The 18,979-nt window shown below is 40.4% G+C and overlaps 3 protein-coding genes across 3 annotated transcripts; 1 reads left to right on the top strand and 2 right to left on the bottom strand.

Moving 5' to 3' along the window:
* Positions 1-11: 11 nt before the first annotated feature.
* Positions 12-1,145, bottom strand: LOC132261978 (uncharacterized). The gene is made up of 2 exons (XM_059761064.1): positions 1,031-1,145; positions 12-432 (listed from the first exon to the last, which is right to left on the bottom strand). The coding sequence occupies exons 1-2, from the start codon at positions 1,063-1,065 to the stop codon at positions 138-140; spliced, it is 330 nt and encodes a 109-aa protein (XP_059617047.1). The 5' UTR covers positions 1,066-1,145; the 3' UTR covers positions 12-137.
* On the bottom strand, positions 1,031-10,797 carry LOC132262417 (uncharacterized). The gene is made up of 4 exons (XM_059761690.1): positions 10,752-10,797; positions 7,755-7,887; positions 4,813-4,982; positions 1,031-2,988 (listed from the first exon to the last, which is right to left on the bottom strand). The coding sequence occupies exons 1-4, from the start codon at positions 10,795-10,797 to the stop codon at positions 2,561-2,563; spliced, it is 777 nt and encodes a 258-aa protein (XP_059617673.1). The 3' UTR covers positions 1,031-2,560.
* LOC132262930 (inactive hydroxysteroid dehydrogenase-like protein 1) lies at positions 10,560-18,860 on the top strand. The gene is made up of 5 exons (XM_059762425.1): positions 10,560-11,198; positions 14,533-14,766; positions 15,924-16,144; positions 17,643-17,870; positions 18,692-18,860. The coding sequence occupies exons 1-5, from the start codon at positions 10,994-10,996 to the stop codon at positions 18,827-18,829; spliced, it is 1,026 nt and encodes a 341-aa protein (XP_059618408.1). The 5' UTR covers positions 10,560-10,993; the 3' UTR covers positions 18,830-18,860.
* Positions 18,861-18,979: the final 119 nt, after the last annotated feature.

Genomic DNA, 18,979 nt, shown 5'->3' with positions numbered 1-18,979 from the left:
TCCCTCCAAAATAAGACAACAGCAACCATTCTCCTAACCATTTCTTTTACTACGAAAAAATGTTGAAACTTTTACAGTATCAGTGGGTATATAGTTAAGAACTCGTAGTCATATTGCAAATAGTATGTCATAAATTACTAGAATTTACTTGCTACATGTGTCCAATCTGGAGATGTGTCGCGCTGCCGACTCCAAATCGCGCGTCCAGAAGTGTATTTCCAGTGGTCCAATCGAATCACACTTGTGGATTTTGTGGCAATTTCCGCTGTCCTGCCGCCCGCACACGAAAGTCCTCCGAGCCCCACGTGCACTGTGCAGCTCGGCGACTGGCGAGCGTCCCGATACCTCCAGGTCGAGCGAGTGGTCAAAATCGGTCGACCGGGAGGTGGAGACAGCTTCACTGCATCGCGATGAAATGCGCTGATTTTTCGTCTGTAAGCAAAACATGCCACAATTAATTAAGTAATTAATTTATGTTCGAGCCTTGTAATGGGTGAATTCGTTTCGGCACACACTTGACACGGTGAATCTCATAAATTTACATTCACTCTATTTTCTATCCGGTTGTGCCGCAAGTTCGGCATTAAAAGTGTTTGTATTTCTACTTGTGATATTTTCATACTATAACTTTGATATTAATTTAAAAGACTTATCAATTTCGTACTCAAAAATCACAGTAAATTAAAAAGGGATTTTTTCCCATCTTCCAAACATAAGACGAAATGGTTCATTATTGTTAATAGACTTGACTATAGTGTTGTTGCAGCAGAACTTGTGACGCGACTATGTACAGTGTAGAATCTATAGGACAATACATAAACCATGGTGTGAGTGAGAGATTGAGGAGTTATGCAATCGAGAGGAGGATAGATTAAAGCACGTAAATCACAAAAATAGAAAATGGTCTGGGAATTGCGACGATCTATTTATACACCAAAGGTCCCTGTTTCTTCACAATATCACACTATCTTCAATCTCACAGTGCAGCCCATTTTCTCAATATTATATGAGGGAATAATGAGCAACTTGCCTTGCCACAGTCTCCAGATTGGGCGTCATCGTCATCACTGTATTGCCTCAAAGTCACCTTGCATCTGTCCCGCGATCTCCTAAACTCTTGCTACGGTGCTTGCGCTAGTAATGTTGTGGTAAATAGGGGATATTTTGCCTCGTATAAGTGGGTATTGAGTAAGTCTTAAGTATGCTGCGAGCATTCCTCCTGGCCGTCCTGGTGGACTTTACTGCATTAATTCGGCTGTGCGGCTATTTGGAGTATACTGGGGAAGCTCTACGGCCCAGGGAGCGCCTCGGGGAATCCTCCTGTGTCAAGTGCGAGGTGCGTCACACACAATGTAATCAGCGATGCTGAGATTTTGGGCATCAGCCAGTTGGACGAAGAAGTGTGTAGACTTTCAGCTGATAGACGACACGGAGACACTCCTTGGCCAGCCAGGAGAAGAATGTCGTCGGGGCTGAATTTATTGGCGATGCTGCAGCTCATCGCCATCCTCTTGGCCACAATTTCAATAACAAACACCCAACGTGTGCCTCAGTTGTGTATGCCACTCGGCGGAACTGTGTATGTCCTCGCCAGTGTGTGTCCGGGAGGTGGGGAGTCGCATGAAATTCCGTAAGTAGAGCGGCAATTTTTCACAATTCTCGCCTGGGTAAACTCCTTCTTGGCTCCACTCCTTCCGAGAGTCATGTTAGTCAATAGATTGGATGTTTATGCGGAGATTTTTTCCTTCTGCATCCTCCCACTCCTCGTGCTCGCTCCTCTGCAGAGATTATTACGTGGCGCCTTTTGGCGATTTTCAGCCCCCTGATTGCCAATATCAAGTGAGCGGGAATCACGGGTCGCGGTGTGCGTTTCACGGTGGCCACGAGGAGTGCAGGCCAAGATGCTGGGCTTCACAAATATAGGCACACTTGTCCACACCACTTGGATCTGGCGTGAGAAGTTGTCTCGCTGCCCGAAGGCAGCGATTGGCGCGTTGTCGGTGCCAGCACCACTTTGGTACTGCAACTGGCAAGAAATTCGCAAACACTGGCGCCTCTCCAAAATCTCTGCACCGCGCGTCCTCAGCGACGTCGTCTAGTCAGACAATCACGATCTGCTCGTCGGCCGTGAGTCGGCTCTCCCTCACTTTGCCCGCCTGCCGAGAGACAGCGGAGTCGCACAGCATCCCAGAGCGCTCCTCCAATACACACACTCCCGATGGGGCACACGCTCGAATGCACACTTGCCCTCGTGTCTGGTTCTGAGCCACAAAATTCCTGGCAGATGTGAACCACTGTGACACGTCACTCTTGGCAGAATCTTAGCACCTCTGGCGAGAGCCGCTGGCCAAGTCGGAAGCTGAGAGAGCGAAGAACCCAAAATCAGCTGAACTTTGTAAACATCTCGCCATCTGCCAAATGCGGGTGCACACGATTCAGCTATTTTCAAGACGCGTGCCGCACTTTATTGGAGGCGCCAGACCACCAGTCATCATCATCATCCGCTGTGCCCAAAGTCAGTTGTAAATTCGGGAATTTTATCCCACATCTTTATTGCCCTTTACACATTGCTGATTAGATTCGGGAAGCTTGCGGTGCTGTACTCTCCGGGCAGATTTATGCTGACCAGCCGGACAAACTCTTCGTAGCTGCAGCAGATTGTGTATCCCATGTTGAAGTTGGTGAAGTTCGGAATATTGAATCTGGCCGCTGCACATTTATTTGTGCAGAGTGTTGGGACCGTAGTTGAGTAAGGGTTGTTTAGCGTCACGAAAACAATGGCTGCTTTTTCAATGGGATCCAGAATAGGTCGCCAATAGAACTGAGGAACGGCAAATCTATTCCTTCCCAAAAGAGTCACCGTCACTTCCTTATTGGTGTTCTGATTCCTGAACTTTATATTGCCATAAGTACCACTTATCACTCCAAATTGTCGGTTCTGCTTCTTGGCCAGATCTCGAGTGAGAGATTCGATGATCCAAACTAATCCTATATAATCCTAAATGATCCAAAATGATCCTTAGGGGGCGTCAGACGTCCGGTCAAGACTAAAAAGGCCGAATATAACTTAATAATTGAATGTAATTTGAATATATTTAATGGTCTCTGCTTTGGAGTGACTTTCCCCATTGGCATTCCATGTGGAAAACCCATCGTGTTATGAAAATATATATTTTTTTTAATTCCTGATTATGAGCATTATGAGTAATATCATTCTATATGCGCATACAGTGAGCAAAGAAAGTGTCTTAACTATCCTAGTCTGGAGCTTGATCCAGACTACAATCACACCAAATCCTATTTCTTCAGTATCCGGACATTAATTGACGCCTATAATCTGCGGTACAAAGTGACGCATAACGCGTGGTGTGCACAGAAGGTACATAAATGATCTTGGTAGAACCATCTAACTAAAAGTTCCTCCGCACCCACCACGGTGGCCCACATTGTCGTCGGAGGTTGTATATTGTGCTGCTAGTGCTTATAATAAACGATCCCCAGTGAACATGATGCCGTCGTGTAGCTCTGTGTGTAAACCCTGGCGTCCGGCGCTGCTGCCGGGGATTATATTCTGGGGTGGTGTTTAGAAAACAGCCGGTGGCCGGCACACATCGTTAACAACATAATCGGTGGCAATTTATGAATTCCTTAAATTACCAATTGCTGCGACGCAAATGAATGGAGGCGACGCGCCTAAAAGTGCATGTATTCCGCAGTGTGAAATACGACAAGTAACATTTGACCGGACATCGATCCGTTCTTCGTATGGCAATTTATGACTATTCAAATTCAATTTCACCTCCCCCAGGGCGTCAGAGGAAGCTTCCACCGCAGGCGGAGTGCCCTAATTTATCACAACAGGTGTACCGAATGTATTTTTCCGCCTGGGTATTTACTTCTATCTCTTTGAATGCCTCACCTTTGGCATTTGCACCGATAGTCAGATTTAATGGGGGCTGACTTTCTCAAAAATCCGTGTAAGCGCATTCAGATGAATCCGCCATACGCTTAATTTCCACAAACAAGAGAATATCTCATTCCTATTCTTATACGCTTTATGGGATGCTCTTAAAATTGCAGATTTAACGGGAATTGTTAGCATTTTGGAGACATAAAGAAATGAATTGAGACATTACTCCCTTGCGTCTGACTCACAATTTCACCAGAAATGCACTTTGGTCCTTGCTGGAGAGCAATTTGTGCTCCGCTTTAATCCTCTCGTGGGCCGATTGTGTGGGTTGTTGCGAATTCAGATGGAGTGGCGCTCTGTCTGCTGATGAAAGAATGTGTGCATGGCAATATTGTCAATGCCGGGGAATTTCCTTCGATGTGTCCGGGAGACGGAGAAAAAACGCCCTTGCTGCGCTTGTAAGTTTGCGATGGCAGGAAAAGTCATTGCTGGGGTCCCCCAATTCGCAATGTATTCATATGTATTTAAACTCACTTATGTTTCTTCCTCTGCTGAGATATTTCTTCGTTCTCGGTTGATTTTCTTGTACATTGTTTTTGCCAGCACTCCCAGCATTGCCCCCCGCATTGTGTGTTTTCTCTTTCAACTATTCCTCTCTGTTTATATGTGAATATGTTACTCATTCTTCCCAGTTTGGCCCCGAGGAGTCCCTCTCCGCCACTCCGCATATCTCGTCGTCGGGGCGTCCTCGAGCCATCCTGCCGACAAGGATGGGTCCACTGGTGTGTATGTGTGTGTATGTGCGAGGAGAATTATTTTTTGGGGCAAAAGATGGAACATTCAGTGGGAAAGAAGAGTTTAATGTGCACTGGGCGAGACGAACAAAGCAGAATCTCGGCTGCCTTGCGAGATCGTGTGGGACGATGTCACATATTCCTCCTCCAGCCCAGCCACCAGAAAGAGATATCCACGGCCATCTATCCACCCACCATAAAACATCCACCCGACGCCGACAGCCTGCCATAACTTGGATACTGGTGCGGCATGGATGCCCTGGGTGGTGTGAATGTGCCTGCGGTGGAGTGGGCGAAAAGGTCGCGACTTGTGCCATTAGAAATATATACGCATATGAGGGTGCGATGCAGCCCACCATGTGAGGTTGGCGGGGGCGCCATGAATTATACTTTGTACTCGTCTCCAATTTGGCATTCATATGGCAAAACAGTATAAATTATAACACAAGACTTCCTCCACTTATCCAACAATGCGCATTTCTTTCCCATATAGGGTCCATGCACCACTTATGGCTACATCACGCTATCGACTTTTCCTGGATTCGTAGTTGTGCACATGAGAAAATACCTCTGAACTTTTTTTTGAAAATTTCAGTCCAAACACAATAGCAATATTGTGTGAAAAGAATAGTTACTGGTCTACCATTGAATCGAATTTTGCGAATGAGCAAGAAAAATCTCTGGCGAAAGTGATGTAGAATGATGTTGATAATGGACATAAGTGGCGCCGCGACCCTACATTCTCCAGTCCATTCCCACCCTTCCTCTGCACAGAGTATTTATGGGGCTAAATGGACAAACTGTTGTGAATGTAGGCGTAGAGCGAGGCTGAAATGCTCGAAAACTTGACTAACTGCATGTTTGTTTTCATCACCATCTCGAGTATCCTTGAGTATCTTGTCCTCTTTCGTCCATCCGCAAATTCACACAAATATTTCTTATTCCGCCACACAAGAAATCTACTTCAATGCTCTGCAGTGATATTTGTCTTGGAGACAGATTGACGCCTTCCTGTGTATAACTTGTTATTTACCGTGATTGTACCATGAGAGTTTCCAAGGATATTGCAAAAATGTGTCTCTCTCCTTCTGCAAGTGTCGACGATCAAGTCTTTCTCAAATATGTGAAGAAATTTGCATATGATGCACACTTTTTCTCATTTCTCGCCAACTCCATGACTTAATTCTATGGTGCATTTATATTATGTAAGGATATGAAGCAAAATATTCTGTGGAAAACAGTTCTTTGGTAGAATATTTGATACCTTTGTGAAAATTAAAAATAAAATACATTACGTAATAATTCTCGAAATAGCCTGAAAATGTTCCTTGTGTCCCAACTTAAGTCTCAAGATAAAGCGGAAGCACTTGAGAGTCCTTAACCATAATCCAGTACTATCAAGCCTTGCCTAACGACATGAGCCTCTCCTTATATCACACCACAACAGTGAGTTACTCTTTGCTTTTTTGGCGGCAATTTGGCATTGAGATGTGGAGTTTGTGCAAAAAGCCCAATAAAATGCTATGTCTTTAATCTCTGTGCCATTGGGGATGCTTTTGCGCTAATTCCGCCCTCAATTGGCTGGATTGGGAGAGATAATTTCCAGTGTTGGATGCATTCGAGATTTCATTTAAAGTAGGAACAAATTAGCTGTTCTTGTCGCCGGGAGCTTTTGGCAATTTGGCGCTCAAATTTCATATCCGCAATTGGCAAGGATGTTATGTTTCAAATGGCTACTTGAGGCACAATAAAATTTTGAGTATTTATGGAATATGAGCTGCTAATCTTCTCTATGTTTGCCCATGCAGTTTTCCTCCACTTTTTCCTCCTCTACACGCCTCAGGCCGCAGAAGATCATTTGTTAGGCGCCTTCGTGTCAAAACAGCCATTTCATCTTTTCCCATTCCACCAGTGCCGCCAGTCGAGGTCAAAAAATGTGTGTATTGGAGCAGAAAGTGGGGTGCTGGGGTGAGAAAAGGGTTAAATGGTCTCGCTGTGCAGCATCCAAAGTTCATCGGATTGCATCGCATTGGGAGACATACAGGAAAAACATACGTGAAAATGTGTGCAAAGCACACATTTTGGCCTCCTCACCATGTATACACCGGTTTTAGGGGTGGCTGGAGGATGAAGTTGGAAATTTGCTGGAAGGTTCCGATAGCTAATCACCACCATTTATCATGATTTGTTTGCGCTCCAACACAAAAATTACAGATTTATAATGTTTTAATGCTTTTTGTCTTTTCTCCAGCCCTCCTCTATGCCACTTTTATCACACACCACTCTATTTTTATTCAATGACACTGTGTGCACATTTCTTCCCCGCGCTGTGCTCTTTTTGTCCGCCACGCCGTCCCGAGGGGAGAATCTTCGGAAGGATGTGCAATAAAGGGTAATAGTTTTAGGAAGCGTAAAGTGTGTATATGGTTATGTATAAAAGTTGTATATATTCCAATGTGGGTGGGGGTGTAGCTGTAGAAGGCAGTATTCCCAAATATAGCAGTGACTTTAGTTGAAAATTGTTTGGCATAATTCAAATTCTCTCGCGAAAAAGAGATATCTCGCTAGATATTCCGCCAATTTATTAAGTTAATTATTGTTTGGCAATGGCTCAAGTGCTTTGGCTTTGGCCATCGTCGCCCCATATTTGCGAGAGCGCCTACATTATGCACTCGAAATATCTCTTTTCCTCCTTTCGCACTGATGCCTCCGAAAAGTGAAATGGCCCTCTCGCCAATGAGGACGAGCCCATCTCTCGCTCATTCATTATATTCCAACTATGGATATTTTATGTAAATTACTAATGGTGTTTTAAATCTGCACCATTGTGAATGAGTAAGGAGGTGCCTCTCGACGGACTCTGGACGGGCGACAAGGGTGGAACAGAAGATTCGGTCAATGATATTGTCTAAAACAGTAAATATCTAAATTTTTTGGTAGTCATTTACTTAAAGTTGGCCAGTAAAACAAGGCTAAATCAGGACATTTTATCCCTATTTTAGCCATATAAGGAGACCGAGAAGTCATGTACACTGCATCCGTATTCTTACCCTCTTGGCGACTGCTGATGATCGTCGTCGACCAGACGCCCAACGACTCCACATTCACATTTCTCAATGATTTGCTGCCTCTGCTGCGGCCTCTTGTGGGGATGAATGGCTGATTTCTGTTGCCGCTCGCACCCTAAAACCCACCACACTGTTTCAATCAAGGGGTAAACATGTGCCACTCTGAGTGAACTCGGATTGCGAAGATTGTGTGATTGCGCCAAAAGATTGCGGATTGCGCCCAAAGATTGTGGATTGCGCCCAAAGATTGCGATTTTACACTAGGGATTGTGGATTGCGTTTGGGATTGCGGGATTGCGTTTCAGCGGAATTTGGGTAATATTTCGGGTCATTCGACTTAATTTCGAGTATTAAACGGAATTTGACCAGAATTCTGGTAGTTTTTCTGAGAATTTTGTACTCACTCGTCAACCACGTGCGGCGCGTACATAGGAATATTAAAAAAAATTGTTTTGTTCTTCCTTGAGACGTGAAATTTCCAAAAATACGTATATCCTACAGTTGTAGAAACATCACAAGTATTGCATGTTTACTGCCTAAATAAATTTGTATTTTGCGATGATAAATGAAAAATACAGCGAGAGACGATCCTCAAGCAGATCCAGGTTGAGATTGACTTAGATCAGAGATGACAACTTCGGAACCAAAGACATTCATGAAAACCTTTTCATCTGTGGTTTGGTCATCTGGAAGTTTTTTCTAAACACTTTTTGATACCTCGAGATGGAATTGCTATTTTAATTTCTGAGAGTCTGAATAGACAGATTTAGACAACGTTTTCTCAAGCACAAACCATTGATTTAAGGAAAGAAGAAAGTTCGTTACAATAATTAGCAAAATTTCAGAGAAAGAGAATCCTTTGGGAAATACCCATGTATAATCCCTATATTCATTTTGCAACACTTTCTCTCAATGGCCAAGTCTATTTGGGTTGCTTGAACTCACACTAATACTTGCAAATGTGACCTGGTCAGAGAATAGCCAGTCCAATGCAATTATTATCATTCAAATTTTCAATGATATTAATTTTTTTTGCTCATTGAACATTGTATGTGTTTGTCATACACATTTATTGACAAATATTTAAAGAACCCGATTATAAAAAAAGTAAATAAATTCGCCTTTTTCAGACTTGCACTGTGCTAAAATATTCTATGTTCTCTTGTATGTTCTTCTCTCTACCACACTGTATAAATGCAGATCAAAAACATGTTTAAAATTTATACCCTGCGTTCGCAAAAATTTTGCCAACGACTCAACGTGGTTCAAAATTTTGCATTTTGCTCTGTAAAAATCTGCCCTTGTACCAAGGAATTCAGGTAGAAAATCGACTCGAAGCAATGTAAAAGTGCTAATCTGCCTATATTTATAATTCCAGTAAATACTGTATTGTACAGTAGTGAAATCTCATTTGAGCAGCAGGTATCTGAAGGAATTCACACCCAAGTTTAAACCAAAAAATATATTTTGTTATTGAATTCATAAATGAGAATATTCTAAACATTTTTTTACGAGATCACTGTAGAATTTATACCTTTACGTCCTATGTGATTGACCGTATAAAGTAATAATAAAATGACTTACTTGGATAGTACTTGGATCAGAGAATTACTAGTAAGATATCACAAAGAACAAACCACATTTTTGCTCACCACGCCATGGAAAAATAGTAAATCAATCTGAATACGTACCAAATTCCGAGAAAAACTACCCAAATTCCGCGAAATACTCTTAGGGATTGCGGATTGCGCTTAAGATTGCGCTTAGAATTGCGGTGATTGCGCCAAAATATTGCGATTTTACACTAAGGATTGCGGATTGCGCCCAAAGATTGCGATTTTACACTAAGGATTGCGGATTGCGCCCAAAGATTGTGGATTGCGCCCAAAGATTGCGATTTTACACTAGGGATTGCGGATTGCGTTTGGGATTGCGAAGATTGCGTTCTCAGTGAACCGTGATTGCGCCACATGTTTACCCCTTGGTTTCAATACATTAAAGCTTTCAGCAATTATTCTTGTGGATGAAAAATTGCAATTTTTAGAGGCACTTCCATGCCTCGAGTGGATTTCCCTCATTCTCCCCAAGGCGCTGAGATTTTAAATTGCCTAAACTGAGGAACATCGTCTTCGTGTGGTTTGCGTCTTCTCGTCTCTATCATTTCGCCTGAATTTCCCCCAAAGATGATTCAATTGGCCGCGAAATGCATCGATTAAACACTTAAATGTGTGTAAAGAGTTGTTCATTCATACGCTTTCAACACACATATCATATGCTAATTGTTATCGTGCCAAGTGCGTTGCATAAAGTGAATTTATTGATTGACTATGAGAGAGGAAATGAGAGAGGAATATTGGTGTGGGAAATGTAAAGAGGTTTGGTACTAAAGTGCTAAAATGTTAAATGAATTTTTTAGTGAATTGATTTTACTCATAAGTTGCACTCACGTGTGTGTGAATTGAATTATGAATATCAAGCAGATACTCGAGCTTTGTTTGGTCAAAAAAGAACATTGCGTTTGGTGGTGGTAAAGTGAAAGTTTTGTATGTTTGCCTCGACAGGGTGTCTCATAAATATTAAATCATATAACTTTTTATTGTTTATCGTGTGAATTTCCTTTCTTTGCAGATAATCCTCTCCTTGGGTGGGTTCAAATGACGGAGTGCAGCAATGAGAGTTCTGAAGGAAAATGCTCTTGAGCGAATCACCCAGTCAACTGGAGGTAATCGATAATATTGGTGGGGGTCAGTTTCCCATACTCGTGCCTCAATTTATGACCATTTTCAGACGAACTGCGTTAGTTGTATTACACACTGTGACCGGAGGAGACTCCTCGAGTGGTCTGTCCACAGGCAACTCGTCAGTTGATAATGCGTTCGTCAATGAGATAGAGAAATTGTGATGTGACTCTAAGAAATAATTGTGTGGGAGGGTTGTTCAACAATTGAATATACGTCCATAACGTGAGTGATCAATTACCAGACAGTTTCTGAGTGGAGCGCAGTGCGCAAGAGGATGTCACCATTCTTCAATTAAAACACTCATGTGTTCATTGATATTTTCTATAGTTCATAAATTAACACCATATTTCTCTACAGTGTGTGATTAATGCAGTCTGTGTGTCCGTGAGACTTGAGTGCCAATTTCTTGTGCAAGAGTGAATTATCCTACCGATCTTGAAGAAATTTTCTAAACTTGTCTCGTCCAAAGAATACGATAAAATGTTCGAGAGTCTTATCAATTCTCTCTCGCTGAATGTATATGTGGTGATTGTGATACTCTTATCAATTGCGGGCATTTGGGCTATCATTAGCTGGGCCTATGACAATCTAAGGTCACTTGTGCTTATTGTTAAGGCAGTCTTGGCACCCTACTTCCTGCCACAGGAGAATCAGACACTGGCGGAAAAGTATGGAAATTGGGCAGGTAATTAGAAGTGAAAGGTTCATTCCCCCATTTCTTGTGTATGTTATGATGGTACAGAATTTATTTTGAGATGTTTAATGACTCTATAAACTACGTGATTTATTGCAGCCAGATTTAATTCATGGGAATTGACTCTAAACAAACAAGTGTTCAACATTATGTGAATTGGCAAATCCTAGTTTTTTTTATCCTTTTGTGATCATTCAATTCTCAGAAAAATTTCCTTGTTTTTCACATTTCACTGTATTTTATTATTCAGGAAGTTCTTAAATAATCCAGTTTTTTTTGCCTTAGAAAAGAATAACTCTTGGTATTTTGGCAAAATCTTTGACTTGCTGAAAAGAATGACGCTTCTAAGATAAAAATTTCCATAATTTTTTGCAAATCTCCATAATATCCACAAATATAAAATGATTGACAATGACATGTTCAGAAGGTTGTAAAATTTAAAAAATAAAAATTTATGCTAATTAGGATTTGTTTTGTGACAGTTTTCATTCCAATTAGTCTACGTAGCTTTTATTGATGTGTAGGCGAAATATTGCAAACTCAACTCTGCCATTTGTAAATAAAATCTTGCGACATAGCGAAAAAAAGTGTCAGTAGGTTAAAATACTGCCAATTTTAATTTATTCTTGCCTTTCGCCAAATTTCAGGAATCACCCAAGCAAAGAGGACATTTTAAAAAGTGCGATTTTTCTCATGGTTATTAATGAAACGTGCTAAAAGCATACACTCCGCAGAAGTTGAGCATTTCACATTGAGCGCATTGCTGGGAGGAGAATAAAAAGAACACTCTTTTTCCATTCAAATAAATCATTTCATGAACGACCTTTGGTTCATAAAAAATCATTGGATCATACATGGATTGTATTTTGACTTGCACTGCAAGTGTGTGAATGGATAAGCTGTGTAAATCTCGTTTTTACATCATTTTCCACCACACTTGGGCGGTATACAAGTATCAATGTCGTGAATTGAGAAACTTAATTAGCGGGGATAATTTGTTTCAATACATAACTTTTGCCCATTGAAAGGAAAATGAATGATATGTACATGCATAGAAGAAGTTGCAAATAGCCTCACAATACATATAATCTGTGACCTCTATTCACTTTGTCACCCGACACAATGATGAGAGCCAAAAGCTCTGAGGAAGACAAATAAAGACTTTAGGTATTTGCTAAGAATTTATGAATTATTCCTATTCGTTCAAAGCATTCCGTGGATAAAAAGAAACAAAATTTATCACTTTTGCGTCGTGACATTTTTTGCCACCATAATACTTTGAATGGGGGGACAAAATGTTGATATTTCTAACGATTTCACCTCATTTGGACCAGTGGTTTTTCTGCGAGCCATGCTGAAAGATTACCATCTTGAATGTGACTCTGGAATATTGTGCAATAACCAGACATTTGAGAGACATGAGAAACTTGTAAACCACAAAGCGCATTTCCCTGTGTCTCTGAAGTGATGCAGGAGTTTCAGAAAATATACAAGAAAATTCGTTTCAAGGCAAACAGATAATCAAAGCCGCTCGATGGCGATGAAGGAGAGATATTTAATAGAAGTGGCGGTATTTTCGAAAGTCTCTTGAGATCTAAGATCACTTGCAGAGAGTGAATATTGTTATGCAACTGTGCACGGGAAGATATCAAAGATAGAATGACTTAATGAAAAGAGAATGTCATAATTCAACCTATGCTAATTGATCAAGTTGATCGTGAGCATCAATTTCTCTCTTATGCCATTACGAATAATTCCATAATGCAACAATCAAATGCTATGCAACATTATATGATTATTTTGCAAAACACCGTGAATGCGGATAATTCAAGGATTTGTCATTTGACTGTCCATGGTTAATAAGATACAGAGACACAATTCTGAGATCGATTTTGCATGTCTTGCCTAAATTTGCAGTATAACTAATATCGCAATCGGTGTCTTTCAACTATCTCTGGCGTCTCAGGCCAATTAATGTGCGAAAGCCCCAGAAAAATGTTTGGTTTTTGCTTATATCCACACACAGGCAAATTGTTATTATAATGTGTAGTAAAAATTTATAATACTATTTCAGCAATTTAATTCCGTTGAATAAGATACGAGTTTTCGTGAGGAAATTGTGCAATAAAGTTGACTTCCAACTGTCTTAAATAATATCAGGTTTTTCTCTCGCGAGCGAAAGACATTTACATTGAATGGATGAATCTTGCTGAAATTTACGATCATGATAAATATAAAGGCAATTCGCAGCTTCGCAAAAATACCACGCAAGTCATATCAAGATGTTTTCGGAGTTGTGCAATTAATATGGCAGTTTTTCAGTGAGAATCTTCGCATCGATTAACCCATCGATTATGTGCGGAAATTGATCGCGTGCACAGGCGAAATGCTAAATGATCTATTGTTTCGATTTTCTATTTGTTAGAAATTTTCACGTGCAATTAAAGAAAACAACATAGTTGAGACGATTACGTCTATTTGAGTGTCAAGCGTGAAAAATGTTATAAACAAACGTAATGAAGAAATAATTCAAGGTGAATTGGACTGTAAATTTAGCTGATTGGCCGCCCTATTCTTAACTCCACTGGCCAAATTTACACTCAATTTTATATCACTCTGACAATATTGTGCAAGTGTGATGATTAAGTCAGTTTCTGGAGGACACAGCGAAGCTATTTAAAATTTACGATATAGAGGATCGCGATATTACGTGTGCGCTTTCACACATTTCTGTCGTTGGTTGCAATAAGTGTTTGCTCTGCATAGTGTTTATTGATGACACAAGAGCTGCCAACACTGTCCATTATGTGTGCGATTAAAGTAACACGAATAAGATATGAAAGGAAGAGTCGAGCGTTTGCGTTCACTGATTACTAATAGAGACGCTCGGTGACTGTTGAAATGAAGCATAGGCAACAGGTAGTAATTTCAATCATTAACCTTGTGACGAAGTTTTTCTTATGGGTAAATAACCCATTGATCAATTTAAGTCGTGCCTATTGTGATAGCTGTGAGGTACAAAAAGCATCATGACTCGGTTAGTGTTGTGGCTCAAATGAATTGAGGTGAAAAATCTGGCATCTTTTTCTTAACACTTTTTTAATGACGGTTAAGGTCAGTGTGTAGCGCAATTGCATATCCTCTTCACACCACACTGGCCACCGCTGTTGAATGGTTCAAATAGACAATAAATCATGCCTTTCGCAACATTCCCAGTGCACGTAAATTCAGTGCAAAAGACTCACGTTAGTCACAGTTTAGTAAACACTCAAAGTACAAATGCCTCTTTTTATGCCAACCGTTCTTTTTTACTGGTATCTTGCAGTGATCACGGGTTCAACGGATGGAATTGGGAAACAATATGCCCGCGAATTGGCGAGTCGCGGCATAAACGTCGTGCTAATCTCGAGGACGGAGAAGAAACTCGTGGAGGTGGCCAATGAAATAGAGCAGGACTTTCATGTGAAGACCAAATGGATTGCCGCGGATTTCAGCCAAGGACGTGATATTTATCCTCGCATCGAGGAGGAGCTCAGAGGAATTCCAGTGGGAATTCTGGGTAAGTTATGCAATTCTCACTCCTTCTCTGTTTCTCATTGGATACACACGATGCAAAAGAGGGGATTATTTATGAGTTTAGAGACGAAATGCTGTAAATCTCTGTCTTTGAGGAATCTCTAAATATTCCATCAGAACTAATATTAGAATTATCTCAGGCTCATCGCAAGTTGCTTAATAATTCAAGTAATAATTTGAAAACTAACTATTTGAAGATTTGTGAATCCGCGCAACACTTGAGAAGACTTTATTGATTCCGATACTGATTTCCGCATCAAAACAAATTAGAAATTGAAATAGATGTTTTTCTGATGATACTTTGAAAATGCGTAAGAATTTTTTTACACGCAATTCTTGTTTGTCTTTTTCTACTAAATTGGTACTTTTGTGATGGAATTGGCTAGCATAAAAAGTTATACCTTAAATTGCTTGTTTGTATTTTCATGAAATGTAATAAATCCTAATATTCCAATCTATGACGCAAATTTCTCATAAGTATTTGCAATTAGTTTGCACACCACTCACATGAAAATAGTTTTCCGCGATAATTACGATACGTTACAATGCAAATAATGTCAATTGAATGATTGATAATTTTAACAATTCCGCTGGCTATATCTTATCTAAGTGATATTCAAGAATTCTTAGGGAAAAAGACTCACCACCGTTCCTTTGTTGGAGTGCATTTAAAAATAAATAAATATTCATGTGACTTTCTCGGAAAGAACAGTGATGTACCCAAAAATTTCCCAGAAAGCAGAGACATTGTAGCAATTTAACACTTGACTCAAAATATCCTAGTGGTGCAAATAGTCAAGAAGAAAGCCCATTAATAGCCAGCCACTCATCGGGAATTCTTGTCACTGCTCATTTTCCGCCTGAAATTGGTGAGAAATCACACGGTCCATTTGCACTCAAATGGAGCAATAACCGAATTTGTATGTTTATGCCTTCTTCAAAAGTCTCTTTGCTTCTTTGTGTAGTATTTTTTGCATTTCTCCTCGCGCTACATGTGATAAAGGGCGGACTCACATTGAAGGAAAGGCGCTAATTGCCTCTCTCACCCTCAATTGTTAGGGCGGAATGGCGCGAAAGGCAGGAATAGTTGAGGAGGAAAATTGAAGATTTACCGATTTTCTCATTTGCCTGGCCTTTCAGTGAACAATGTGGGTCGCATGTACGACGGCCCCGATTCCATCGGTCATGTGCCGGAGGATCTGCTCTGGGACATGGTGAACATCAACTGCGGAGCTGTGACGATGATGACGCGGCTCTTGCTCAGCGGCATGGTGGAGCGGAGGAAGGGCGCCATTGTCAACATTTCGTCAGGAAGTGAGCTCCAGCCAATGCCATATATGGCCGTCTACGGAGCCACCAAGGTGAGCCGCTCTCCAAAGTCCCTAATCGCCCGGCGAAGGCTCACTAAATTTCCCACAATTTCCTTCAAGAGCACTTGAGGAGAATGGGAATCTGTGGGAAAAATAGATGAGGCTGCAAATTAGAAATATGGGATTTTTACCATGTTTATTATTTAAATTCGTTGGACAGCATCCAAAGAAAATACACGATCAATATTCACAGCAAACCAGTTTAATTTATCTCACAATACTCGAAGACTCATGTCGTCTCCATGGATGCTCATTTTCATAGGAGATGTTATAAAAATATCATTTCTATTTCGTCACGTGTAAAAAATGAATAATTTCCCATGGTGTCAAGAAGTTAATCGTCGTGAGATTGTTAGGTATGTCTTATCAAAATAATTCGCTGTGAGAATGCCAACAATGGGCGATAAATTGTACCATAAATGCGTGAAATATCTATTAGTGAATAATTGCGTAATTTTACGATCGTTAATTAGATAAATGTCTCATAAAAATAACTACAATATCTCCTGTAAATAATATGGTTTCAGTAGGGCAATTTCAGTCAAATTGCTACCGGATGTGTTGTTATCTTAAATCTTTATAAGAAATAGTATTTTTCATTTCTTAAGAGACACGCGCTTCATTGGAAAATGCTGAGAATTTAAATTTCTGAACTTGAAGTTATTTTTGTTAGAAGTATGATTTTCTGGCGAATGAACGTTGACCTAATTCTTCACAAAACCCGTGTAAAATGGGAGATGAAAGATGCTTTAGTTTAATTTAACAAAGAGTCAGGTTTTGGAAGTATGTCAAATTCGATGGCAAAACGGAAGTTTCATTATTTTAAATTGTTTTTCAAACTTCTCCAGACATTCAAGTGCAATCGCTAGAAAATAGACCTAGATTTTCAATGCCATGTCAAATGCGTTCTTGACTCTCTGAACTAGATTAAATCACGACACAAAATCACTAATTAAAAGTGCGTGTAAAACTCCTAATAATGCTCTTCAAGTTCACTTGTACCGTGAGGAAATTTTTTTCCCCAGACGTGCGTATTTTTGAAATCCACCTCTCGAGAGCGTGATTAATGCACAAGCACGCGAGATAAATTGAAATTTGGGCAGAGTTGAGAGCAAAACAGTCATATGGGGTCGTGCTTGAGAGTGACCAAATGACTCTCGGACACCGAGTTTTGTCTTCACGAGGGTGAATGGAATGGTGCGCGCATTGAGAATGTAAAGGAATGTATAAATTTATCTCGGACTTATCTAAATATAAAGTAAACAACTCAGTCGAGAAGCTTCTGCTTGAATCAAAAAACCACGAGAATATATTATGGTTTGGTAAAAATAAAATGTTCCAACGGGAGAATTGCGCGTGAAGCAAATGGCCCAAAAGTGCCAAATTTGCGACTCTTTTGATCATCATCGCTGTCAAAGACATCGCATCAATTAGTCTCTCTTTGGGGGGGCCATCGATCTCCTTTCACGCTCTCTGCTCTTGTCCATAGGCTTATGTGCGGAACTTCACGCTGGCCATCCGTAACGAATTGGCGCCATATGGCATCACCGTGCAGCTCGTGTCACCAATGTTTGTCGTCACGAAGATGAACCAATATTCAGAGCGACTCATGACCAGCAACATCATGATTCCCGACGTGAAGATGTACACTCGCAGCATGATTTTCACACTGGGAAAATCTGATCAAACGACTGGGTATTGGTCTCACGCTGTCCAGGTAAATGTTGAACAATTTATACTACGCTAATTTGTTTTGTAAAGCCAGATGTTTCCTGCACTCTGCGCATTCCTACAAATTTTTAATGAAAAATTAACGACCAATTGTGCTGCCCAAAATAGATAGGAGAGAGTGAGGTATTTCCGCCCAATAAGTTCAAAATTGACTTTGCTGGGTGGAAATATACAGCATTTCTAAGAATTTTCCAAAACAATTTCGACATCCGAATACGTTAATTACAATAAAAAATATGTGAGTAATTAATTAAATGGTGAAATTGGTTTAATAGACAAAGACAAATTAAACGAAGCAAAAATCCGCAATCGCGAAATCTTTGTATTTCACTCAACCCCATTTTTTCCTAATTATTTTTTCACCATTTTAAGTCCTCACATGACATTCTATAATATCTGTGTGTTTTAATAGCTGTGCAAAAGAAAGGCAGTGACAAGATTTGCCCTACTTTCCCCTACATTACCGAAACTCTTAAAGAGCACCTTCAACGTCCACTGAAGACGAGGAAAAGATCATCCAAATATTTAATGTACAAAAGTGTGTTTACTTTAATCAAAAAATTCAACACACATTTCTCAATCGTCTTCATAAAACGCGAGAGACACGAATATACAGTGTACTTTAAATTGGGCAAATTGGTCACTGAAAGCTTCAAGTTTTTCACGGAGTATAACAGTTGGATCATGTCTTATTGAAGCACTCATGTGGAGAGCTCTGTAGTTGATTGAATATTGACGCATGGAATGGCTCTTGAAAGCAGAGAAACATGTTTAAATTGACACAGAATATTCTCGCTCTCCTTTCAGTACGCGTTTATGAAGATGGTGCCGGAGTGGGTGAGACTTATGATAGCAACAAGAATGAATTCCGGTCTGTCGGCTGATTACTATGCTCAGCTGAAGCAAGACAAGAATGACAACATCGAAACAATGACGTCGATGTGAAGAATAAGTGCGATGCAGATAAATTCCATCATCTGAGATCAATCAAGAGACCTATTTATAAAAGCTGTGTGAATAAACATACGCTCGAATTCAGACATAAGACCGCTTTTATTCGAAATTCATGCTCATAAAATGATGGTTCTTTTTCTC

This window comes from Phlebotomus argentipes, unplaced genomic scaffold (assembly GCF_947086385.1).
Source record: "Phlebotomus argentipes unplaced genomic scaffold, Phlebotomus argentipes genome assembly contig_15, whole genome shotgun sequence".
Taxonomy (NCBI): domain Eukaryota; kingdom Metazoa; phylum Arthropoda; class Insecta; order Diptera; family Psychodidae; genus Phlebotomus; species Phlebotomus argentipes.
This window is presented reverse-complemented; position numbering and strand designations above follow the sequence as displayed.

Excerpts from the sequence above, each read along its gene's own strand:
- LOC132262417 (XM_059761690.1), bottom strand. The coding sequence starts at position 10,797 with ATGGTGACATCCTCTTGCGCACTGCGCTCCACTCAGAAACTGTCTG. Across the intron at positions 4,983-7,754 it reads CATCAGCAGTCGCCAAGAGG|GCACATTCACACCACCCAGG; the intron begins GTAAGAATACGG and ends ACTCCACCGCAG. Across the intron at positions 2,989-4,812 it reads GTCCCACACGATCTCGCAAG|GATTAGTTTGGATCATCGAA; the intron begins GCAGCCGAGATT and ends AGGATTATATAG.
- LOC132262930 (XM_059762425.1), top strand. The coding sequence starts at position 10,994 with ATGTTCGAGAGTCTTATCAATTCTCTCTCGCTGAATGTATATGTGGTG. Across the intron at positions 14,767-15,923 it reads AATTCCAGTGGGAATTCTGG|TGAACAATGTGGGTCGCATG; the intron begins GTAAGTTATGCA and ends CTGGCCTTTCAG. Across the intron at positions 17,871-18,691 it reads ATTGGTCTCACGCTGTCCAG|TACGCGTTTATGAAGATGGT; the intron begins GTAAATGTTGAA and ends CTCTCCTTTCAG.
- LOC132261978 (XM_059761064.1), bottom strand. The coding sequence starts at position 1,065 with ATGACGATGACGCCCAATCTGGAGACTGTGGCAAG. Across the intron at positions 433-1,030 it reads AATCTGGAGACTGTGGCAAG|ACGAAAAATCAGCGCATTTC; the intron begins GCAAGTTGCTCA and ends TTTTGCTTACAG.